This window comes from Amia ocellicauda, chromosome 23, assembly GCF_036373705.1.
Source record: "Amia ocellicauda isolate fAmiCal2 chromosome 23, fAmiCal2.hap1, whole genome shotgun sequence".
Classification (NCBI taxonomy): Eukaryota; Metazoa; Chordata; class Actinopteri; order Amiiformes; family Amiidae; genus Amia; species Amia ocellicauda.
In genome coordinates, this window is record NC_089872.1 from 4,983,662 (window position 1) to 5,010,032 (window position 26,371).

At 39.7% G+C, this 26,371-nt stretch overlaps 2 protein-coding genes across 3 annotated transcripts in view; both read left to right on the forward strand.

The window, feature by feature from the left end:
- The window catches only part of nid1a (nidogen 1a), a 40,358-nt gene extending 22,300 nt beyond the window's left edge, over nt 1–18,058 (forward strand). The window contains exons 12-20 of the mRNA XM_066696452.1: nt 271–399; nt 5,537–5,761; nt 6,234–6,406; nt 9,548–9,674; nt 9,935–10,106; nt 10,275–10,432; nt 10,589–10,712; nt 11,487–11,599; nt 17,303–18,058. Of these exons, the coding sequence (XP_066552549.1) occupies nt 271–399; nt 5,537–5,761; nt 6,234–6,406; nt 9,548–9,674; nt 9,935–10,106; nt 10,275–10,432; nt 10,589–10,712; nt 11,487–11,599; nt 17,303–17,433 (1,352 nt within the window). The 3' untranslated portion in view covers nt 17,434–18,058. The remainder of the gene's footprint in view (nt 1–270; nt 400–5,536; nt 5,762–6,233; nt 6,407–9,547; nt 9,675–9,934; nt 10,107–10,274; nt 10,433–10,588; nt 10,713–11,486; nt 11,600–17,302) is intronic.
- Nucleotides 18,059–22,237: 4,179 nt separating this feature from the next.
- lyst (lysosomal trafficking regulator) overlaps nt 22,238–26,371 on the forward strand; it is an 88,125-nt gene continuing 83,991 nt past the window's right edge. For both annotated transcript variants that reach the window (XM_066697127.1, XM_066697128.1), the window contains exons 1-2: nt 22,238–22,301; nt 22,891–23,165. In XM_066697127.1, the coding sequence (XP_066553224.1) occupies nt 23,028–23,165 (138 nt within the window). In that variant the 5' untranslated portion in view covers nt 22,238–22,301; nt 22,891–23,027. The remainder of the gene's footprint in view (nt 22,302–22,890; nt 23,166–26,371) is intronic.

Sequence of the window (26,371 nt, forward strand, 5' to 3'; positions counted from 1 at the left end):
ACACAACAGATTAAATGTTTCTTGAGGGGGCTTAACAGTGAAGATTGTTGTTTCTTACCTTTCGTATTTCGACCATGTTAGGTTTTGGAGAAACACCACAACTCTAAAGCGTTTATTTATTAAAGTAAGATAACCCTCTAATTTTAGGTGACATTGAACATGTTGAAAGGTTGTATAAATTCAGACTTAGACTTCAATAAGAAAATCAGATTGAATTACACATTTCTGGGCAGGGAAGGATTGACTGAGGACCCTCCTGTTTCCTCCCAGATATTGACGAGTGTCAGCCAAGCAGGTGTCACCAGGAAGCATTTTGTTACAACACTCAGGGGTCATTCACATGCCGCTGTAGGTCCGGCTTCTACGGGGACGGATTCCAGTGCAACGCAGAAGGATCAGGTGAGTGTTTTCACCGCAATAACAACTAGCATTTGATCTTTCTGATCCAGGCAGTAACATGGTGTTACATAATATGGGGCAGCTGGTCAGTGCTTTTAATATTTAGCAGTGTTAATTCTATTAACAATACAAATATGAATCTATATTTTTAAACCACTAACCATTGATTTTTATACATTATAGTTGAAAACATTTTCCATTTCATATGGTTATATAAAATAGACCTAATTTATGAAACATTTAAAAGGAATGATACATAACAAAATATGAATATTCCTTTATTGTAAATCAGAATAGATTCTAATAAAATTAGAATAGCTAAACAAGTTAAAATGTAGTAAGTGGGAATAAGTTCATATTTATACTAATACTTAATAGAACTGTAATTGATCTTTGTTTAGTTATGATACAGCCCTCAAGATTTATTCGTACTCTCATTTTGGCATTTCTAGAAGTTACCATTAAAGTTTACACTAATAATAAGCCTATTGTGACCTTTTCATTACTTACTAACCTAAACTTTAATCGTGTGCAGTAAAATTCTGAAAATACAGCATCAGCTTATATAAATTTTCTTTAAATTTTCTCATGACAACCTTTCTCTTTGAGGTCCATTACTACCGTTATGATAAAATTCCACCCCTGTAATACAAATGAGGAATATATTCCCTCAATTGTTTCTTTGTGCCTGTTATTTTGCACCAAGAGTATAGGACTAATATAAATAACTGATGGACAAATGCTTTGCATTCATGTATATTTTAATCTAAAACAACACTTTTAAGGTGGCTTTCTTCTGTTTGGTTGGTTGCTTTGGAGGTTTTTAAGAAAAGTTACCAGATGTCATTGAAATCTTGTTCATTTATGGTGTCGTATAGTACTATACTCTGTGTACAACAAAACAAGTTTTAAACTCAAATAGCGGCCTTGTGTCTTTGTGTCGTTTCCTCGCATTGTCTGGAATAAGTTATATTTTTACTATCCTATCTTGCCAGCTGGAACATATCCTGGTAAATGTGGATAAATTGTCAGGAGAAAGGGGGCTTTTTTTTGTTAAAATAATGACATAACTGATGACAACACTTTCAAACACAGAACAGATTACAAGTCAGAGGAATTTATGTATAATATATCATTATTACCAGTATGTTACTGTGATGGAGATCCATCACTGGCCCAAGGCCTTAAGCACTGTGAACATTGTTATAGACATTACAGATATAAATGCACATAATCAGTACTTACCAGTTTGTTGTGCAACCATGGAAGTTATTCATCCTAGGAAGAGATCATAAAAGAAACACAAATAGGACAATGTTATTGTAAATAGGTTATCTGATGCATCAGTACGGTTCATAAATGTATTGTTTAACTGTTAAATGCTTTTGTATATATTTAAATGTAAACGTTTTATGTTTTTAGGATTATGGACTGGTTGAGTTGGGCTTAGTTAGGTATTCAGGGGTGTGTCTAGGCCTGGCCTTAAAGGGGGCGGTCCAGGGAGGTTGGAAGGGGAGGGGCTTACAGTATATTAGGGAAGTACATTTCTAGATGTGAGTAGTTGGATTTCAGAGACCGAGAGAGCAGGTGCCATAAACCTGAAGCTCTTATAGAGTATTAGACTGTTATTTTACATGAGAGGATTTTCTTTTGCTGTGCTATTTCTGACAATGCAATTGAATACATTTGTGAGTACTTTTATACAAGTACATTGTCTCTAGTCTCTGGAAACTGAGCTGTTGTATGTCCTTTGTGGAATTGGAATGAAAAGCAGAAGACATCGATGCTCGCCAGAAACTGAATGTGACACCCCTGATTTATGCCTCATCCTGAAAGACCTACCTCCTCCCAGTAAACAAACCAATAACTGCTTGAATTTGTTATCCTTTCCAACAGATTAGCAACTCAAAGGTGATTCGCAGCTCTGCAGGAATTTAGAAGTTACAGTGTTGGTATTAGGGGGGTTGTCTCAGCCTGGCACGGCATGGGCCGCTTCTCGCTGGAATCCAGACGGCCTGCTCACTGAGTCCTGTTTTGGAGAGCAGTGTTGTCTTTGGCTTTTGGGCAGTGTTATTATAAAGGAGTTATCTCCCTCCTGGTTGGCATTTTCTTGGCATGGGCAATTTGTACATGCTGAATCAGCTCCCACGCCCCACCGTTGCGTCTGAACGTTTGCAGGTGCTGCATACACATGTGCACATGAACATCGGTCATGTTCGTCGTCTAGGTCGCACCGAGGTCTGTTTCCGGCACCTTAGTCTCCAGGTGGAAAAGACACAGATGGCTGACCTTGGAACTGCCTGTTAGGCTGTGTGGAGGTTTCCTAGAAAAGGCCTCACTGTCTCTGCTGCACTTCAGCCTTCATCGGGAAACTGCTGGGAGAGCCAGAGAGAAACACTTCCCTATCACTTTCTGCCAGTTACAGTCACAGTACCCAAGTGTTATTCTGTCAGAATTGTGCATAGATATGTTTAATCAATACTGTTAAATATTAAAACTATACTTACAGTTTATTGTACTTATGTATCAATTACGTATTTTCTGTTTATTTTACTACTAGCTGTAGAGTTCTAGTACAAAATCTCAGTTGACTGATATTAATACAAGGGTGCGCCAAAACAATTCAATTTTGTCATATATTTGTCCCTGTCTTCTTTCCAATTATTTAGTAAGAACTGAGATAAATCAAATATATATTATTGAGAATTAAGTGTAGTTTAATAAAGCTATGGTAACACTTTACATCAAGGGTCCCTATAATTTATCATATGATTTCTAAACAAAACCCATTGGTCCTAACTCATTATTATTATTATGCATAGTTGCAGTGTAATTGCTCTGAAAATACTTAGCAGTATATGTAAGTACATACACCCAGCACATCATGACGCTGACACGCACCTGTAGATTCTTCCTGAGCAACATACGCCGGATCCGTCCCTTCCTCACCGACTACTTGTCCAGTCACTGGTCCTCTCCCGCCTGGACTACTGCAACTCCCTCCTGGCCGGCCTGCCTGCATCTACTACCCGCCCACTCCAGCTCATCCAGAACTCTGCGGCTCGTCTGATATTCTCTCTGCCACGATTCGCACACGCTACTCCACTGCTCCGCTCCCTCCATTGGCTCCCGATACCGGCACGCATTCAGTTCAAGACTTTGACCCTCACCTACCGCTGTCTCGACCACACTGCACCGAGTTACCTTCTGTCACTCGTCTCTCCATACATCCCCTCCAGACCACTGCGTTCCTCCAGTGCCAGAAGACTAACTCTGCCTCCTCTCCACTCTCCTTCCTCCAGAGCCCGCTCCTTCTCATCCCTGGCCCCTAAATGGTGGAACGACCTGGCCACCAAAGTCAAAATGGCAGAATCCTTGACCTCATTCTGGCGCTTACTCAAGACGCATCTTTTCCGACAGTACTTGTAATATTAGTCCTCTATCCCTGCTAGATAGCACTTCACAGTTCTTATTATGCTTCTCGCGTTCTTGATTGTTTTCCTCCTTGCTCCCTTTCCCGTAGCCCTTGACCGTAACCCTACATCTTGACAGCACTTAGCTTTCACCGTCCAGGATGTAGGAAGTCACTTACTGTACTTGTGTAAATTGTAAATTGGAATTTGTAAAATGTATTATTTTGAATTGTTGTTTTAGCTAAATTGAATTTGTAATGATTGATGCCTTGTACTTCACTGTATTTTTGCACTTTGTTTGCACTTATGTTGTAAGTCGCCCTGGATAAGGGCGTCTGCCAAGAAATACAAATAATAATAACTATCTCTAAGGCCTCAACCTAGTGATACAGTTGTGTAGTTGTATTGTTAATGTTGCAAATGATACTGAACTGAAGTTAAATGCTAGCAAAGCGTAAAGTCTCTCATGGAGTTTTGATACTTTCACCATACAACTCCTGTTTATGATATTCACAGTTTGATGCATTTACTGTGGTCTACTGCTTTCACAGGATGTCACCATGTTGGTTGGGTTTTGCGAAAGGGCTGGATGACTAAATTGTTCTGGCCTCTTGGTTTGACTGTTATTATTATTTTATTCCATTTGCATTTGTGGTAAGTCAGTCAGCTTTTGTTATGACATGTTTGTGGTCACCCTGTTGATCTGAATCTCCTGAGAAATTAAACCACATGGGGAGGAGGAAAGATTGTGTGCAGTGTCTGCTATGCTGTGAGACTTAAGACCTAACCTGGCTAGTGTGAGATCTTTGATTTGAGAACCCTTCCACAACAAGCACTTAAAGAGGACTGTAGTTTAACTTTTTGTCTTGAAGTGACAAGGAAGTCTTCTACCATTCTTGGTCAATATCAGTGAATACAGTACAGAATACAGCCAAGTGCTTCAGAACTGAGATCACACCTCCTATTGTGTTGAATGAGATCTCGAATTTATCCATGAGAGACTATTGAAGTGAAGTGGCATGTCTCACTTCAGAGTTTAAGACACATTGTGCATTTGGGTTGTTATGTTTTCTAACAAGCAGTTTATTGAGTTTGGAAATATAATTCGTAATGCTCCAGAAAAGCCTATTAATCAAACATGTCTGAGAGCTTCTTAAAAGGTGGTCTTGGCTTGCTGAGCAAATGGACTGTGTGTATTTTCTTTTTTTAATGAATTGTATTAGGCAGTGATGTTTTGTATGCTCCATTTTACCGTATACTAAAACACAACAAAATAAGGAAATCTCACACTGTGCTTTAGCAGTAAAAACAACACAAAGGGGTGTTGTTTAGATCCAAAAAGAAATGGAGGCTCATAAACTCTGAAAAGAGGGAGAAAAAAAATCTTACAGAAAAAATAGCACAGATGTCACTGGCAGTGATACTAACCAGTCGCCCATGGTGCACTGCATATTGTAAAGAGACTTGTTAAGTCACATGACAAGAGATCAGCGTCAGTGCACAAGCAGCTGAGTTCACAGGTGTTGCTGGAAGTGAACCAGCAAAGTTAAATAATCAAGTCCCCTTCCAAGTGAGTGGAAATATGTGAATGTAACAGAAGCTGAATTTGTTTTTTTGATTGTTTTTACCCCAGAGTTTGTTTCACGCCTGTTGAACTGGGCTCAAAGTATATGTGACAAGCCCATTGACCCCCATCTCCCTCCCCTCTCTTTGTGTCCTGGCAGAGAGAGAGAAGACTCCATGTGAGGAAGAGAGAGACCGTCTTCAGGACATCTCCTCTGGCATCTACCCCCGAGGACCCCGCCCTGGGCTGCACATCCCCTCCTGTGACTCCCAGGGCAACTACAACCCCCTCCAGTGCCACGGTAGCACAGGGCACTGCTGGTGCGTGGACAGGAATGGACAGGAGATTCCTGGGACCAGAGCTGGGCCTGGAAGTAGAACTATGTGTAAGTGACTGGGGTGGACCATGCAGAATCCAGGACCATTATATATCAAATATATCCTCATTGTCATCATCAGCCTATATCCACTGCTGAGGCCTCCCCAAGATGATTTGACTTGTTCTGATATATAGCTTCTCTCTTCCATGTCATGCCTGGAAAGTTTATGATTTCATCTTATGTAACTTCCTTTGTCCATCTTTGATCTGTTCTTCTTTCCATGCTCCTTTGATTAATTTTTGCATTTAGTGCCCAGCTATAAGTGAGCATTGGTAGTCTGCATTGATCAAATAATGTACTCTTAAGGCAAATGGGTAGATTTATTTTGAACAGTGTGCTGTAGCTATATATATTTATAATATATTCAGGAAACAGGATTCAAAATAGAGCCTTCATGTAAAAACAAAAAGAAAATATATGATATGTATTGAGAAATAATTCCTGCCTCTTTCTTCCCTGTCCTGTCTGTCCTCCCCAGGCATTGACCAGGCTGTCCGACCCACCCCTGTGGGGCCCACCACCAGGCCTGATGTCCATCCGCTGCCTCCTGGCACCCACCTGCTCTTTGCCCAGAGTGGGAAGATCGAGTACGTGCCTCTGGAGGGCCACAACATGAAGAAGGTCGAAGCCAAGGCTGTGCTACACCTTCCTGTAGGTACCAAACCGCAAATCTCACTGTCACCAGCTGCCCGGTCTGCCAGTGCAAAGGAGGGGGGTCCTTCTCCTTGTAGAAGACGCAGTCGAGGCGTCTCCCAGATATTCCCCACGAAGCACTTGTATAGCAGGCAGAGTGCGGCTAAGGGGTTTGGTGGGCTGAAGTAGGCCAAGGTTTCCTCTGCGTGATGTGTAACAGCAACCAAGAGAGAATAGCCCGATGGTTATTTACATGTCTGTTTGCAGTTAGTTTGGACATGAGTCACACTACCCCCTCCTTACCACCACAAGAGGATTCAAGCAGCTGTTGTCCATTTCCAGGGTCAGTATCCCTGGGATTTACACTAGCTATCTGACGCTGCATAGCTCAAATAACATTTCCTTCTCATGCACTCTTTGTGACTGACGGCATTAGGGAAGACTTGGTGTTGCCCCCTTTGTTTATTCTGTGTGTTGAGTCTGGGAAAAAAGGGACAGAGACGATAAAGTTGGGAATGTTTGTTTTTCAGACTGCAGGGCTAGTATGTGATTCATTGCAGCTTTGTTTAAATAACCTTTTTTTTGTTATTTGGAAACAGTGCTGATATAAACGACTGTTGCCGAGTGTACATTTACCGACAGACTTTTTCATAGCTGGCTGAGCGCTCTTTTAGTCGGGTGAAGTCAATCAGGGTTTCCTCAGCTTGCCATGCAGCAGTGACCTCTGACCTCTGAAATTCACTGGGCGCCTGTGAGCTTGCAGTCTTATCAGGGAGAGCCGCATACCTCCTCCCTACAGTGTACTAGCTCTGCTTTATGAAAACACCCACTCTCGGATAGCTTCACTTTTCTCCAAACAGTCCTCTGATTATACTGAGGGAAATGAAGTAGCAGATTTTTTATTTCAGGAATCTGTGAGGAGGTGTGATCATTCCACATTACCATCACACAGCTGCATAGGAGGTTTACAGAAGCCATACAATGAAGCATATATATATAATGTAACACTTTAATGTGGTGTAAATCAATCCAAAAATTATAATTATATAGAATTTTTTAAATATATGAGCATAAATGTAAATGGGTCTATTTTGCTATCTGTCATCACTTTGTTTTATTACACAACAGGCAACATTCACCCCTCCCCCCTTCTTCAGGTGCTCTCAGCGCTCAGGGTTTGAAGAGATAGAGTTGGGTGTTAACTAGAGTAAATCACACACTTAAAAAATAAAGAAATTAACATTATTTAATTAACTGATTGTGTAATGGCAAAATCCCGCTATCCACAACAAGAGGCTGAGCTGATAAGTTTACAAATTGTTACACAAAATACATATCTAAGAGAAGGCATTGTCCATTGTGGGGATAACAAAATTACATTCATTACTTTGAATATAATCAAGGCAGCATAGACACAATACAATAGTCATTTTATTTTGGAATAAAATAGTTTTTTTACTTTGAAACTGCCAGTGATCTACATTTGCTCTAAATAAGCACTGTGGTATCAGTACAATCAACACTGGGCTTTTACCCTCAGCCATTGTTTGATACTTATTATTAATGACAGGAAAGGAATGGAGAAAATGTGAATTTCAGATTGAAGATGGAAGTTGGGAGTTGCTTCAACAGCAGTCAGTTGGTAGTTAGCAGTAGTGGTAGTTTGTTTTAGTGTCATGGTATGAACATTCTACACTGAATTTATAAGAAAGGGTTGTTTGTTGTAGTTACCTTGTAACTTGTAAGTTGCTTCTGTTCAGATGGGCGACTGACTGGCTGGCCGATCTTTAAGGATCAGACAGTCACTCGGGAAGCTGGAATAAGGAACAAATGATAGGACACCAATTTAAATATGACCATTGACCTCTGCCCATTTGTGGATGACACTAAAAAACTTTAGCCCCCCCTCGACACCCCCAGGAAAACCTTCTGGTATTACTTTCGGAAAATTAAGGGACTAATTCACACTTTATTTTGAAACCGACATGCCATTCTGTCTTGTACTCCAAGGCTGAGATTCAGAACTTGTTGACATCCCACAGATTATCTCCAGCTGTGACTTTATCTTGCCTCTTAGAAAAACATGGTGGAGTTGACCTTCCTCAAACACCACAAGTACCTGCTTCTGCAATTGTCTCTCTCTCCCATGAAAACAGATACAGTTTATGTATTTATTTATTTTATCATACAGTTTACATTGTTACAGGTTAAAAACACAGAATAAATGCACTGCATACAGGGTTTATAGCCAAGGCTAATTTGCAATCCCTGTCCATGGTCAGGCTTTTGTTATACATAAAAAGATAATCAGAACAAAAACACACAAGTTACACAGTGAATTGATTTACAGTCTTCAATTAAGTAATTGAGAGCTCAGTTGGAATAAAAACCAGCAGGGTAGGAGGTACTCCAGGACAGGTTTGAGAACCACTGCTCTAGGGGTTTCTATGGAGAGGCAGTCAACAGTATACACAATCCTCTGCTTTAAAGTTGTGCTGTGGTATCCCTAATTTATACTATGAAGAAAAGTCAGTAGGTAATTCTAGCAAATGATTTTGAAGGATTATGGATAGTCTATCTGGACAGTAACACAAAACACAAAATGGAGAAGGTCAATCACCTTTTTAAGATTTTAAGATTGTGTCTTACATTTTTAAATTTAATTTCATTTCAATCTGAGCTGAATCAGTGTTCAACACTCTCTGAAAAAAATCTAAAATATGTATAGTTTAATTGTAATGCAACAATATGTATTTCAATAAATGAATGCCCAAATAACAGTGTATTGAATTAAGGCTGTGAATAACTTCAACTACAGCTTTGTCTACAGTATATGCATAATAAAATAAATATTCCTAAACAGGAACTTTCTGCTAATTACCCTGATTGGATTTCAGAATACAGCATCTCAATCTGCAAAGATGGGTCTGCATCTGTTTTCCTTCTGTCACACAGGGGGCACACCGAGAACTGTGCAATCTTGGTTTTGGTTAATTTAGTGTCTAGACAGTGGCATGAGTATTGAACTGAATGCATATTATTGCAAATCACAAGCATTGCATCACCCAAACCATATGGTATTGCATAAAAACGAGGGGATCTTCAAATTGACTGGGTAAAAACAAACCCTGATGTTTCTCATCTGGTGTCACTTCACAGGACAGGGTGGTGATCGGAGTGGCCTATGACTGTGTGGAGAAGATGGTGTACTGGACAGACATCACTGGTCCAGCCATCAGCAAGGCCAACCTGCAGGGAGGGGAACCCATCCCTGTCATCAGAACAGGTGGGTCAAATTTAGGGCAGACTCCTTTCCACACAGGTTAAAGCCAAACCCTTTCCTTCTCAATATCTCCTTATGCCAGCAAAGCCTACCCATTAACAGCCAAAACTTGTAATGGATCATCTTCCCTTAAAGAAATCTTAAACGGGGATATATGTTTCAGAGGCATCTTAAAAGAAGATTGTTGATATTGCTGCATTTGATCTCCTGCCCCTTATAAGCACAGTTACTCTTGCTGAAAACACCTGGCTTTTTCCAAACAGATCTGGGAAGTCCTGAGGGATTAGCTGTTGACCACATTGGGCGCACACTGTTCTGGACAGACTCCATGAGGGACAAGATTGAGGTGGCCAAGCTGGATGGCAGTCAGAGGCGTGTGTTGATCGACACTGACCTGGTCAATCCGCGAGCCATCATCGCTGACCCTATCAAGGGGTATGTCTCGTTGACATGACACTGGATATACAGCTCCAGACTTTGAGTCAGAACTTCCCATCCCAATTTCCCATACATTTTCACATTGCATAACCCTCCTTTTCTCAAGTCTGCTCGGCTGTGGGAACTGATCAAGTTGACCAAATATCTGGGTTTCTCCCAAAACAGACACCTCTACTGGGCCGACTGGAACAGAGACGCCCCTAAGATTGAAACATCATACATGGACGGCACCAACCGGAGGATTCTGGTGAAGGATGACCTGGGGTTGCCCAATGGCTTGACCTATGACCAACACTCCTCCCTGCTGTGCTGGGCCGATGCAGGTATGTAGAGTCTACAGCATTGGTGGTGGCCTAGTGTTCGTATTTTTACAGGTCAAATTTACAGTTAATCCTAGAGGAGACTTCACTGCTAAAAGGGGATGAGGTCCTCCCATATAGAAAGGACAGTTCAGGAATCCTAGCTTCTTCTCCCTGCAGGTACACGAAGAGTGGAGTGTATGAACCCCAATCAGACGGGCCGCAGGAAAGTCCTGGAGGGAATCCAGTACCCCTTTGGCATCACAACGTACGGGAGAAACTTGTACTACACAGACTGGAGGAGGTAGGCCTCTCTGTGGGACATGGGCAAACTGAATAGAATGGCACTCTCCATTGTTGTTTGAGTCAAGATTATGTCTCTCTGATGGTTGACACATATAAATAAATACAAACAGTGCTCATATGAAACAGGATGTGTTTGTATATGATCAGAACACCTACAAATGAACTGCACATACAAAGAAAGAGGACTTTTATTTTGAAAATGTCCGAGACAAACAGATAATGATCTAAACATCCAGGGTTGTATGGCGGTGATCTGAATAGCAGAACTAGCACTCAACCTCCTGGAGAATTAGGGACTGCCTTTATTAACAAAAGAAGAGACTTTGGAAAGACTTTCAAGCGACAGGGTCTTGAAGGTTTTCAGTTTCAGTGCCGGTTACAAACTCAAAAGAAACAGCTCTTAGTTCACTGGGTCTGCTGTCGAATCCATGTCTGTCCCATCTGCGCTGGTGACAAAAGAGATCGAATAACCAGACTTGAACAGGCCACTCTGGTTTCAGAGACAGTCTGTCAGAGAGTTACATTGTAAATAATGTGCATATTTGTTATTAACAGCGGTGAAAGAGCCTGCTTGTAATCCCAGAAAGCTGGTTGCTTTTTTGTAAGCTGTTCAGATCCGACCATTACGTGTTTATTTCTCTAACAAACTCTAATGGTCTTTATAACTGGACCCCTTCACATTTTCTTTTCATTTTCTACAAGACTTGTAGTAGAATTGTAGGATAATCCAGTTGTTTGGAGCTCATTGTGGGTGTATGTGTGTGTGTTGCAGGGATGCGATAATTTCTGCCGATCGCACCGTGGGCCGAGAGAATGATGAGTTCCAGCCTCAGAAACGCTCCCGGCTTTATGGAATCACCACTGCCTACTCCCAGTGCCTCCCAGGTACATTTCTTTATTAAATTATCCGGGACATGTACAATCATAACATAGGTGTGATAACTGCAGGGGTGCACTGAATGTTCAACTTAGCCCGTAGGTTAATTTTAATTGACAATACACCATGGATGATGACAACTTAATAAACAAACCACTTTATACAACTATTAAGCTAATGTGAGATGCATATACAACATTAGAAGAATACTGTATAAGAATACCACTTTATGAGATAAAAATACAATGCCACAGTATAACTAACCAATATACACAATTCAAATGTCTTATTGCCCAGATATGTTAATGATTATGTGTATGTCTTATTAAATCCATTGTAGATCTTTATTTTGTGAGGGAAAGAAGCCTTTTAATGTTTCCTACACACTACAATCACTTGTTAACTTATCATAGTGCTTTTTCATACATTATTTACATTAAATTATCGGTTTAGCATGAGAAAATATGGATGTCAAAACTCAACAGGAGGTCCATCCCTTCCCAAAATTTCCAACACTCCAGACTCCCATCCCAGACCTCATGGGCACAGATAAATCTCCTCATATTATGGCTCTTAAATTACACACCTCCTATTGGCATCTTCAAGGAAAATGATTTCAGAAAGTATGTGTGTATCTATCTCTCTCTCTCTCTATATATATATATATATATATATATATATATATATATATATATATATAATACACAGTGCATCTGGAAAGTATTCACAGCACTTCACTTTTTCCACATTTTGTTGTGTTACAGCCTTATTCCAAAATGGATAAAATTTTATTATTTTCCTCAAAATTCTACAAACAATAACCCATAATGACAACATGAAAGAAGTTTATTTGAAATCTTTGCAAATGTATTAAAAATAAAAAACAGAAAAAGCACATGTACATAAGTATTCACAGCCTTTGCTCAATACTTTGTTGAAGCACCTTTGGCACCAATTACAGCCTCAAGTCTTTTTGAGTATGATGCTACAAGCTTGGCACACCTATTTTTGGGCAGTTTCTCCCATTCTTCTTTGCAGGACCTTTCAAGCTCCATCAGGTTGGATGGGGAGCGTCGGTGCACAGCCATTTTCAGATCTCTCCAGAGATGTTCAATCGAGTTCAAGTCTGGGCTCTGGCTGGGCCACTCAAGGACATTCACAGAGTTGTCCTGTAGCCACTCCTTGTTATCTTGGCTGTGTGCTTAGGGTCGTTGTCCTGTTGGAAGATGAACCTTCGCCCCAGTCTGAGGTCCAGAGTGCTCTGGAGCATGTTTTCATCAAGGATGTCTCTGTACATTGCTGCATTCATCTTTCCCTTGATCCTGACTAGTCTCCCAGTTTCTGCCGCTGAAAAACATCCCCACAGCATGATGCTGCCACCACCATGCTTCACTGTAGGGATGGTATTGGCCAGGTGATGAGAGGTGCCTGGTTTCCTCCAGACATGAGTTCAATCTTTGTTTCATCAGACCAGAGAATTTTGTTTCTCATGGTCTGAGAGTCCTTCAGGTGCCTTTTGCCAAACTCCAGGCGGGCTGTCATGTGCCTTTTACTGAGGAGTGGCTTCCGTCTGACCACTCTACCATACAGGCCTGATTGGTGGAGTGCTGCAGAGATGGTTGTTCTTCTGGAAGATTCTCCTCTCTCCACAGAGACACACTGGAGCTCTGTCAGAGTGACCATTGGGTTCTTGGTCACCTCCCTGACTAAGGCTCTTTTCCCCCGATCGCTCAGTTTGGCCGGGTGGCCAGCTCCAGGAAGAGTCCTGGTGGTTCCAAACTTCTTCCATTTACGGATGATGGAGGCCACTGTGCTCATTGGGACCTTCAATGCTGCAGACATTTTTCTATACCCTTCCCCAGATCTGTGCCTCGATACAATCCTGTCTCGGAGGTCTACGGACAATTCCTTGGACTTCATGGCTTGGTTTGTGCTCTGACATGCACTGTTAACTGTGGGACCTTATATAGATAGGTATATAGATAGGTGTGTGCCTTTCCAAATCCTGTCCAATCAAGTTGTAGAAACATCTCAAGGATGATCAGTGGAAACAGGATGCACCTGAGCTCAATTTTGAGTGTCATGGCAAAGGCTGTGAATACTTATGTACATGTGCTTTTTTTGTTTTTTATTTTTAATACATTTGCAACGATTTCAAACAAACTTCTTTCATGTTGTCATTATGGGGTATTGTTTGTAGAATTTTGAGGAAAATCATGAATTTAGTCAATTTTGGATTAAGGCTGTAACATAACAAAATGTGGAAAAAGTGAAGCGCTGTGAATACTTTCCGGATGCACTGTGTGTGTATGTATGTGTGTGTGTGTGTGTGTGTATATATATATATATATATATATATATATATATATATATACAAAAATGTTAATTTTACCCAAACACATACCTATAAATAGTAAAAGCTTTATTTTTTCCAGAGCTATATTATATATATATATATATATATATATATATATATATAGCTCTGGAAAAAATAAAGCTTTTACTATTTATAGGTATGTGTTTGGGTAAAATTAACATTTTTGTTTTATTCTATAAACTACTGACAACATTTCTCCCTAATTCCAAATAAAATTATTGTCATTTAGAGCATTTATTTGCAGAAAATGAAAACTGGTTAAAATAACAAAGAAGATGCAGTGTTGTCAGACCTCGAATAATGCAAAGAAAATAAGTTTGTATTCATTTTTAAACAACACAAGACTAATGTTTTAACTTTGGAAGAGTTCAGCAATCAATATTTGGTGGAATAACCACATATAGAGGGCTACTGTCTGTCTGTCTGCTGCTTGACTTTGTTCTGATGAACCGCTGTCTTTGAAATTTTAAGGATGGAAGCAAACTGACGCCCACTGTGTCACTCTGCCAGTAAAGCCAGAATTGAACCCTTCTTTTCCTCACTCAAAACTTTCCTTTTCAACTCTTTTGGCATGGTCAATAGTTATTTTTTTTATTCCAATTACTTCTGAGGTACTACTAGCACTGTATTTGCCATCCAGCTTAAAAATTTGCAGTGGTCTCTCAATTTTTTCCAGAGCGGTGTGTGTGTGTGTGTGTGTGTGTGTATGTATGTATGTATGTATGTGTGTGTGTGTGTGTGTGTGTGTGTATGTATGTATGTGTGTGTGTGTGTGTGTATGTATGTGTATATATATATATATATATAATGTAAATAGTTTAATGAGATGAAAGGATGCTGATCTGATAAGATATAGCCAAAATGTTGCAATGGACACATTGTTTTAATTTATCATTACAGTTATTGTTTTATTAGTAAGTACTTTTGATTGGCCTAGGACTTTAAACTGGAGTGTGGTTTGTTTATCTGGTATCGATATCAGAAGAAATAATAATTGCTGAATAAAGTCCTGTTATCTAGTGACCCCCACACATATAACCCACAGCGGTCAAGACCTCTGAAAACAAGACTGGGTTGATATGGGATCTAAATACTTGTATGTGAAATATAAATGGTCCGATTGTTGTTTTAGCTAATGCTTTCTTTTAAGACTAAACATTGCTTATTCATGTTTTGGTTCTGAGGTAGAATTACTTAAGTGTCATTAAGTTAGTTTTATGTCACCTTTTCTTGTTTGTTATCAAGCTGAGGAAGAAGCTGGGTAACACTTCTGTTAGCAGCATGTAGCTTGTATTAGAGTTTGTTGCCCTGGTCTATGGAATATATAAAGTGCCTTGAATGTCTGCTTTCACAAAATAAATCTTCAATTGGAATGTGATGCTAGTCTCTGTGGAGATGGGCATGGCAGCCCATTTGTCAGTTGGGGGGTCTCCAGCATGGATGTGTTATCTGTTGTACTTTGGTGAGCACAGGCCTGTCGTAAAACACAGAACTTCAAATCTGTCTCCTTAAGTCCTTTACCACAAGCCTACATTTCTTAGTTAGGAAGGTATTATGCATTTCTATATATATTTGCCAACATAAGGTTGCATGATTTACATATATAGATGCACACACTTTTTGTAGGTATTGTTTTAGTAAGGAAGTTGAATTATAACTTATAAAAGAATGGTGTTTTTGCAGTCATTGCTCTGGGTGCAGTTACCCAGGGCATGAGGAATGTGGAAGTTGTGCATTCTTTAACATCTGTGTGCATGGCGAATTACTGCGATCTGGGCTCTGGGGTCTCCTCTTCCTCTGGGTCAGACTGTCTTGGGAGGAGAGGCATTTGTGAGCGTAGAATTGAAAGCTTATTCAAAATGAGCCACGAAAAAACTAACATTCTATGTTTATGTTAAAAACAAAAAGAAAGGTAAAACAAGGTCACACTGTAATCTTCAGTGTCCAGAAACTGCCTTATCACCACACCGTTATGTGATCAATCCCCCATCGCAGCATTGGTAGTAATGGGATCTCGCATCGAAACAACTGGAAACCATGACCGTAATGGGTACACATTATTTGGGAAGGCCTTTACTTATTTTATTTGAAGCAAATGTGGGTGAAGTTAATTGTCAGTCTCCTGAGACTCTTTGTTGCTTTAACATACCTCTCTGAAGGACTGTTTGCCAAAATCCCAGTCCATCATTATAATTGGACAAGAGCAATGGCTTAATTTGCAAGATCACAACAAGATAGATGTCTGCAGAAATCTACACTGAACCCACCTCAAATTGTTTACAAAACTAGTCCTGGATGAAACAACAGGAATTCAGCAGTACTAATTTGAGGCTTCTGAAAAGCATTTATAAGAAGGAGGTTTCACTTCTCAGTGATCTTGACTGGGCTTTTCACATATATGTAGCTCTGTTCACAAAATGGCACAGGTTACCACTGTCTTAAAACGCTGTTGAGACAAGTTAAAGCATCACTTTCACTTCTAGATGGACAACACTATGATTAAAATAGAAGGGCCCATCAAGCTTTGTTCTGCATTGACTAACATTTTAAACAGTTAAAGAAACAACTAATAAAATGGTTTGTTCTTTTCAAATTCATAGACCAAGGCCTCAAACCCAGTTCCTGTCTCCTGGTTTTCATTCCAAATGGAACTCTGTGTATTATTTAATCCAGTTATTCTGTCAGTTCGATATATTTAACCACTGTTTTAAGATTTTACAGCTGGTGGCAAAAAATATTCTTCATTAATGTGTAGCTGGTAGAGAAGTATTTGATTTAATCCAGTTTAGTGGATAATTAGACCAATTTCATTATCTGGGAACTAGTTTGGAACAAAAGTCTGAAGACACAATGGTCCTTCAGGACTTGAGTTAGAGACCCATGTGACTAATGGGTTGGGAGGTGGGGAGTTTTCTGGTTTGGTCATTTGGGTGGGTTTGGGTCAGCATTTTAGTCTGCAGGCATGCCAATCTTAAGGGCTAAAGAAAACTTTTTGCAGGTTATAATGGGATCAATAGTCTCTGTCAATATTATTGCTGCTGCAATAATATCGTGGCTTCATTGAAAGATGAATACTAGATTGTTGTGAGTGCATTTCACAAGTTGGATATATGATTTTCACAATTAAAATGTAATACTACTGCCCAGGACCAAGTGTAAACCAGTAAAGTGAAAATTGGAGATTTAAAGTGACTTTGGAAACCTACTGGAAAGGGACTCTCCAGGACTAGAGTTGGGGACTACTGGTAATCTTGGCCTGCTCTAAAAGGATGAATCTCTTCTGCCAATGGTTGTGCCTGCCTTTGTGTAACTCTTTGTTCTGTTTCTGTGCCAGGGCAAAACTACTGCACTGTCAACAATGGAGGTTGCACCCACTTGTGCCTAGCAATGCCTACAGGCCGATCCTGTCTGTGCCCCGACAACGCAGTGGGAGTGGGCTGTGTGGAGAGAGATGGCAGGTATTAGAGTGAGGGGGTAAAAAAAAGCAGACCAGGTTTTGTTATCGGGGGACTATCTGTCCATTTCCTGATTTCTACCCACTGGTGCAGAAAGAAACTTCTGCCACTATAGCTACTCAACAAAGCACTGAGCACCAAAAGAGTCCAGTGTGTTTAGGGTTGTCATTTTTTATTTTATTTTTTTATCACCCTTTTAAAATACATTTTATTTTTGGTTTTCCTGATTTTTTTGTTTTGTTTTTTGTTTTCATTACAATTATTGTAAATAAATATGTTCAAGGTTTTTTTTGTTTTTTGTTTTTTGCATTGTTTTTTCAGTGGTGCTTTCAGTTTAATTGGAGTAAGATTTTCTTAAGTATCAGGTATTACTGTGAAGTTTACACTATAAGCAGAATAAAGTGGAGGTTGCAGGATTGACAAACACAGAGACGCAAAATGGAGAGACGCAAAGAGTTTTAACGCCCCCCTTTTTGTCGGAGATCATCGAGCAAAGCATTTTGATGACTGAAGAAAAGAGTTTAGGAACCATGTATTGAAGTATTACACCATACCATGTTGATAGACTGTATACGAAGTTCATGTCAGAAACGTTTACATTCTGTACAGCTATCCAATAAAAAACGTTAAAACCATATTTTTTCTTAACTTTGTTTTGTGTACATGTCCCTTTTGCTGTGCAGAGCAATGCAGGGGGCTGAAATAAGTGCTGCTGCATCAGTTACTCTACGGTGAATTGAATCTGAAGAGACAATGGTATTGAATATAGAAATAAAAAAATGTTTAATAATCGTGGAGATTTCACAGGAGATTTACAAAGAAATGCTAATATCAAATAAAAGAGCACATTTTTGTAGACTGGAGCAAAATGATTTGAAAGTCACCCTGTAAATTGAAGAAAAAGCAGCCCGGTTTGTCATATCTAATGTCTGTGAGGCCATCATTTCAGGTGCTGTATGTTGGTACCCTTGACAAAAGCTGGGAATTATTACAATGACTCAGTTCCCATGAGAGCCCGGATTCTGCAGAGTAGACCAGCTTTAATAAACAACTAGGCCTCGTTGTTTTCCTTACAAATACTGAGAGAGGCTAAAAACACAAACACTGGACTCGAAAAGGTCAAAAAGGACACATTGCATAATTCCCTTGAACTCTTACAAAACATTCAACCAGAAAAGGGACATTGAAATGCCTCAATCGGGGCTGCCTTTGAAAACCACCTTTGAAAATTCCTTAAATTGCCCTGGGTAACATTCCTTGCTCCTGGGCCTTTAGACCTAGATGTTGTGCACTGAAACTTTTGCGCTGATCTTTTGAAGACAAACCGCTCTGGAGGTGGGCCGAAAGCTGCCGATTTTGATGCATCCTGTTTTTGAAATTATTATGTTTACTCCTCTTACTTGCCTTTAGGGCTCTCTTTTCTTTTTCAGAAACAGTGTTACCATTTTTCAAACTGTCATACCATTGAAATGAGTGATTTACAGTTCATTATTACATGTTTTCCTCTCAATCATACCTGTCTCTGTCTCTCAAGCTTCTTGCTTTCAATTGACTTTTATAAAGTTGACAAATGTTTCATAAGGTTTCTTAATGCTTATTAAAATGTGTAATAAGATTTCAGTAAAACTTAAATGTCTAACAGCAGATATAAGTTTTTTAAACCTTGGTCCTAAGGGTCCACTGTTTTAATAGTTTCTGGTTCCAACTAAGCTCAGATATTTTTAAACATAAGTAAATCACTGAGCAGTTGAAATAATATTGTATTTACTTTTACAGCTACCTTTTAATCTCCAGTGATTTAACCTTTTACAATGTAAAGTGAAGCAAATTGCACACACCAGTGCACAGCAGACAGATGTTCATTATATATGATTTGGCTGTTGCCTATTCCAAATTGTAACCAACTTGCTCTAGACTCAGAAGAACCAAATAAAGTAAGAGGTGGATGTTAGTCGCCACCTGGTGTTTCAACTTTGTAATTGCTTGCATTAATGAGTACACGTGGGATTTCAACTCAAAATTATCTTCCAGGGTCTCATAACTTTAAAGAGGGGAAACCCATGTCACTGTAAAAGGAACTGATCTGTTTTAAAGCGATTCATTCTGCTTGGATGGAGCAGGGCTTGTTCCTTGGAATACGGACCAGGAACACTACTGACATTATTAATATTTAGAATTAGATCAAAATTGTTTCAGCTACTTTTTTGCAGTCTGTAATGACCTGGGGGGGGGGGGGGTTAGCCAGTCTACTGTTAGACATCACATTGTGCAATAATGTGTTTTATAAAATAAGGTTGAAATACAAAAGTATATCAATTAGACCCCTAACTTGGAAACAAAAGAGAGAAATTGAATCTTGAGTCTTCTGCAGTAATGCTCTTCAACAGTCCCTAAGAAAACAGAAACTGACGAATGTATTTTTAAGTCAGTAGTGCTGCAAACACAACTGAAGACCAGGAGTACATTGGATCAACTTTTAAGTAACAACATGGCATATGTAAGCCATTGACAATGTTTAATACTACTACTATACAATAATTCAAATTATACATGTTTGTGAATACATGGATAGTGATATTTTTCAAACGGACGTTTTTCTGAAAGCATTGATTTGGAATCTCTGCACAGTCGTGCTTTTGTATTACCTGTTGCTTCAATATTTTAAATGTTTGCTTCATACATGGTACCCCTAGATGTCGCTGTCTGCTGTTGTGCGTCGGCCACAGTGACCCAAGAGGGGCTTTGCTGGTTAGGGAATTTCCCTCTGCACTAACCTTGAGATTCACAAAAACAAAAATGTGGTTTTAATGCAGCTAAGTATTCTACTGTGCAGTTCTTCTGTTTCAGTCTGTTCTAGGTGTATCTCACTCTCTGAGCGGTTAATGATAATGACATATTCTCACCTATGCAAATGTCATATACCAGATGCCGTTATCTTTTTCAAACGCTAACATACAATGTACAAGCAATATTAAAAGGGAAATAACATTACTCTAAAACATTTATCCACACATTCATGTAGATGAGAATCAGAATGGTGTACAGGTTTTTTAACGGGAAAAAATGATTGGATATAATAAATAATTGAAGTGGAAGGGTCACCTTAAACTACAACCATCTCTTAAAAATCATATAACTTCCCATATCAAAACTATACAATATAATGCCTGAGTATCTGTGTTTTCATGTTTATGTTCCAGGTCTTGACTTGAGATGTGGTTTTGATTGGAACACTATTATTTTACACAATACCTCCTACATAATCCAAATAGAATACAGGCCAGAACTCTATTCAGTGAGTAACCACCATACGAAAATCAAAAAGGAGCAATAAGAGGTGACTGCAATGATGTTTGCTAGAAAGCCACATCATGGCTGACAACTCATTTCTGCAACAGCGGATGTCACTGATACTCCATTTGAATTACTACAGCCATGTATCGGCACAATTTAGTTCAGATTTATGTTGTTTTTCTCCTTCACTTTTTTACTTCTTGAACTGAAATAATTCTATCAGTCCTGGGACAGTTGATGTGCCAAAATGCAATGTGGTTCCTAATCTACAGAGAAGTGAAATTACTCTTTGGGGGTGGCCCTGATATTACACAACATGGCCGTGTTTCCTGTCCTGAGCCTGACCTCACTTTGACCTCCTCCCACCTATTCTGTCACTCTCATATTTATTCGCAAATGTGAGGGGGTTATTCGCATGGTTTACCGTGCTTGATGTGGCGGAGACAGCAGCCTGGGTGAGATCCTCATAATTAACCTGGTTGCTTCAGCTTTCATTCCCAAATGAAAACGGATCTTGAACAAATGCATTCTAGGGCAGTACATGATTTATTTTATTGACTGTTTTCCATACATGCACAATCCTTTCAAATAATGTAGTTCAGTTATGAAATAGAACTTGCACCTATTCCTTGGGAGTCTAAGAATTAATATGTGAGTAATTACAATAAAAGACCAAAGCCACCAGAGAGATAGGGCATTCAAACTTAGTGCCTACCTAATACTTAATACCTAGTACCTAGTGCATTTTAGGAGCAGTTCCTCTTATCAGAGCAGTGTGGGTAAGTGAGAATAAATTGCCTGAAGCAGACATCCTACTGTTCCCAATTTGATCCCAGTTATCTAATGTTTAGGGTTTAGATATACCTGAAAATTAATACATTATAATATTGGACTGAAATTCATTTCTAAAGAAGCAGAACAATTTGTTTTACTAAACAGCAGGGGGAGCCTATTTATGAACTAGAGGATATATACATAATGAATGTTTTTGTTTAGGTAAAAGCTGTGACATTACTTCCATTTTCATTATTAATGTACAATTATTTACCAGTCGAATATATCTAATGTGGATCCTGTATTTACTGTATTATAGCAATTATAATAATTGTTATCATAATAGTAGTTTAAACTAATATACTCTACTATTACATAATATAAGTATATTTGGCTACACATGTAAGTAAAAAATAAATATAAAAATAAACATAATATGCATACTCACCATGTTCATTGGCAGTTTATTTGATAAAACACATTTTCAGCAATACCAGTTAAGGTGTTAGTGTAGTTAGTCCCCATTATAATTTTAAGTTAAATAAACAAATAGATAAAAAATAAATAAAACTTCGCCGCATAAGAACAAAAAAATAAAAGCTTTGACTGACCTAATTTGAATGACTGGTGAAAGAGAGAATCTTTTGAAATAACTGTTTTGATTGATTGGGGTTTTCCGCCATTGAACCAATCGGAGGCGTCCAATGCGCGAGTGGGCGGGATTTCCTGTGTCTTCAGTATTTTGTGTGTCAGTTTCCCAAAGGCGGATTGATCGCGGAGAGAAACAGCGGAGAAGAAAAGGGAGAGCAGGTAGGTTCCGATGGAAGGCGATTTCGGTCTTCCCCTCCTGCTTGAACCAAAACCTACAGAAAGAAGCGGCTACGATTAGAAAGAGGCAGCAGACACGACAGCACGTCCATTTCCGTCAACATTTACATAGTCACGCGACTGAGCTTAAACACACAGGCTGTAAACATGTACAGAATTAGTAGTGCAGTGGTGTTTCCTATATTATAAAACATAATTATTTACATGCATTTCACGTTACTGACGTTGCATTATGTAATTCAGCTATTTGTTCCTCGCTGGCATATTCCAGGAACAGCAACTGCGGTATATCGCGACAAAGTTGGGACTCTTGCTAGCATAGAAATGCAAAAGCAATAACCCGAAAACATGTATGGCACAGGAGCGAAAGACAGGACGCAATAGTTGTGCTGAAGCAATGCACAACTGCTATGCATGCATGCGTGAATCCGTTATATTTGGAGAATCCACGTATGCACGTACTTGTCTGTTGGGATGCAATGAGCAATGTGCGCTTAGGGACTGCATTCAGTACAGTAGGCACATTTACAGCAGCCCGACTAGAAATATTTTTTTTTCCCCTCCTGCTAAGGTGCATTTCAGATCTGGTTGAAGAGGGCAGTGCTGTGAAAGCAGAAGTGGACATCACGCCAGAAAAAAGCACAACTTCTTTGCATCATCCCTCTCTCGGGCTGTTACGACTTCGCCTGCCGTAACTCATTTCCGTCGATGTGGACTGTTTTACTTTCCTCCCCCCCCCCCCGACACTTGGAGCTCACCCCCACAATGGCCAGTCGACAGGTGTTCAATCTGCCTCATTCGTGGGACAAATACATCAACTGCAGGGTGCACGGAGCCGACCTACAGGTAGGTGTCTTGTCCTGCGTAGGGGTTAGCGCAGGCGGCGCGTTTTGGAAGCGCAGAGCTGCCGCATCCCCGCGATCCCATTGGTGGAGCCGCGCAGCCCCGTGCAGATCTGCGGGCGTCTGCGCCATACGATTGTGCTGCTTGGCTGCGTGCTGAGCAGGTCTGCTGACTTGTCATTTGCTAAAGTGTCATGTCAAGGCGGCGGAGGAACTTGGCATAACGCGGGCAGGCATTCACTAACCCAAGATGCAAATGTATAATCAAAGTAGCAGGATAAGAGGGACTTTTTGGAGGATTGTAGAGCTTTATTATACTGGGCTGGACTGAGAGTGTGGTTGTTACTGTATTTCCCAACATTTCTACCCAAAATCTAGAGAAACTTTCTGACATATGTGGAGAACAACCTATACAGTCTTTGCATTCAACTCAAGCAATGATTCATGTTGTTTTTGAACATTATCCAAATTTTCCATCCTTTAACACTACACCAAGGAGCACATAGGCTGCTGGTGCAGATATTTCGAGCCCTGAAGGGCAATGGATGGCTAACATGTTGAGTGCCTTCTAATAATGAAGAGATTGCTGTCAGATTGGAAATAAGGGTTTGTGTTAAAGGATGTTTGTTCATTTATTTATAGCCTGTGTCTGGACTTAAACTCATGTTCTCTGTTATCACCATTGGTAATTATCCCCTAAAACTGCAACCCAGTCATTTGCACAATATCTTCTTTCAATTTCTAAGATTCAGTTTCCTCAATGTTAAAGTATCTCGGTCTCTTTCCAAGCCTTCCGTCAGTTGTGCCACAACTTGATTATTATGGGATACAACTGATTCTGATTTCCATCAGGTATGTGGTATGTTACAACAGATCAGTGCTCTTTTTGATCTTTTAAAGCCAAACAGTAGCTTTTACTTCAGCTAATCTCTGTTGGCATTTGCTCAGCAGCTCGAATCTTTGCTGGGTAAAGCTGTAGCATAATTTGGGTTGTAGAGGACAAAATACGAATGACAGGTTTCTGATTGAGTGTTTTTGGTGTTCAAGGCTCTGCAAGATCAAGAAAAAAAAATGCAGAGAACCTATCCAAGGAGATTTCTGTAGCTGAAAATACTTTAAATACACACTGGCCCAAGCCCTCTGCTCTGCAGTACCCCTGCTCTGTATTAGACATTTGTATCAGTTCATTTTCTACCCTCTATTGTTTTTTTCAAAGTTGCTCCAAAGGCACCTTCAAGTAGCTTCAGCCAAATATTGCTATGTGGCCATTGCTGATTGTCTGATCATAGCTTATTTACGATGGTTAATAATAATAACAGTCGGAAGTCTAAAAAGCAGTCCAGGACTTTCCCATTATTCCCATTGTTGTGTTTTCGTAAAGGTGTAAGGTAAAGATTCCATTAGGATTACAGTTATTTCACCGTATAGATTCCTAAACACATTTGACTTTCTATATACTGGCTATGAATGAATGAGTCCTCACAACTTACATATCATAATATTAGCATTTTACCAAAAGCAAAGTATTACTTTTAAATATGCAAAATAAAAAGAATGATGGGTTTAAATCTAATTTTGCTAAAACTGTTTTCCTTTACATGTTTTGTTTTATCCAGTAGTAGGCCTAAATCTTTTGAGGAAGTATAGCTGAATGACAAGCCCCCCAATCACACCAGACTAAGTAACTGCTCAGCTCTTTCCTGTTTCTACCTACTTGTCGTTTCTCCTTTTCTGTTGGCCAAGAAAAAGCAGGAGAAATCTGGTTGTAAAGTGGTCAGAAGTTGTTGCGCTAGGGAGGCCGAATTGATCGTGTGCACAAAGGTGGAAAATATGCGCTTGTTGTCTGAAAGGAAAAAGAGCAGTTGTTCATTTTTGCGCCTAAAAATAACCTTGTGTGTTACAGACTCCCCGGCCTGCCCTCTTGCTCGCTGAATGGGTTTTAGTTGTTGTCGTTTCTGTATTCAAGTAATATTTACAGACCACGGTTGGTAACCTTGGGGGTATTTCCTGTGGCACCGCAAGTGCTCAATAGATAGTTTCCACTGTTACTGCATGAGTCTGAATAGTGACATTTAGATTTGTATAGACTTGTTAGTTTCATTTTTTAAATTATATTTAGTTTTGCGCATCTGGTTCTCGGTTCCTTGCTTAATTCCAGAAAAAAACGGAAGTGTGTCTGAATGAAGCTGATTTGTATGTATTGGTCAGTCCAAACAAACAAACATAATTTAGGCCTAATCTAGTTTTCCAAAGGGGCTCTGCAATCTTAAGTAAAAGCCATCAGTAATCCTAACTGCTGGATGCGAAAGAGAAGCATTTCAACTCAAAGGAACAGTAGTTACTGCTCAAGTGATGCTCTGCAGCTTTGGTCTGCATGGCTCTGGTTCATGGTTCTTTACCAAGGCAGCTGGTGCAGTCTACCACCCAGCTGTGAGGCTGCCCGGCTAAAGCACAGGCCATCCTCTTCCCGCTTGTTGGCAGACACCTTGAATTAACCCATACTTGCCACATACACAGCACACTGTTATTCTTGGCATTTGTTACAAATGTCAGATTCCCAAAAGGATATATATTAATATACAAACAAACGGAAACTATAATGCATATACTGTCTGGAACTGACATTTGCACTGTTAGTTTAAAATAATATGTAATCCTTTTCTAATAGCGTTTATTGGCATAATGTGTTACTTTAACTCCCATGTTGTTGTAATCAATCACACATTCATGTATTGTCAAAAGCCACTATCTATTAACCAGGTATAGATCCCGGTTGTAAGTAGCCTAACACGTCCGGCATCGGATGCTTAAACGGGTGTTTCCACTGGCTAAGCGTCTGGATGTGTTTTATGGACGGTTAACTTGCTGGTGCTAGACGTGTCCGTAAGCGTCCGTCCCGCCCACTGAGGACATGATTCGCTTTCAGAATTGGAGGTGTGTGCTTGACTTGAGACACAGGGAGGAGATCAGATACATTGTATCGGAAGATATAATCTCAAGTGCCGTGTGCGATCACGAAGAAATTACAAGTTTATTAGCAGCATGGAGTGAAATCCACGTACAGAGACAATGACTGCTTACAGTTAATATCCGAGTGCATTAAAAACTTGGATTTCACAGGACCGGTGCAGTGCCTGACTAGTTAAAATAAACTGAAGGATAATAATCGGAGCGGTAGCAGCCGATATTCTTAATATTTTATGAATAACT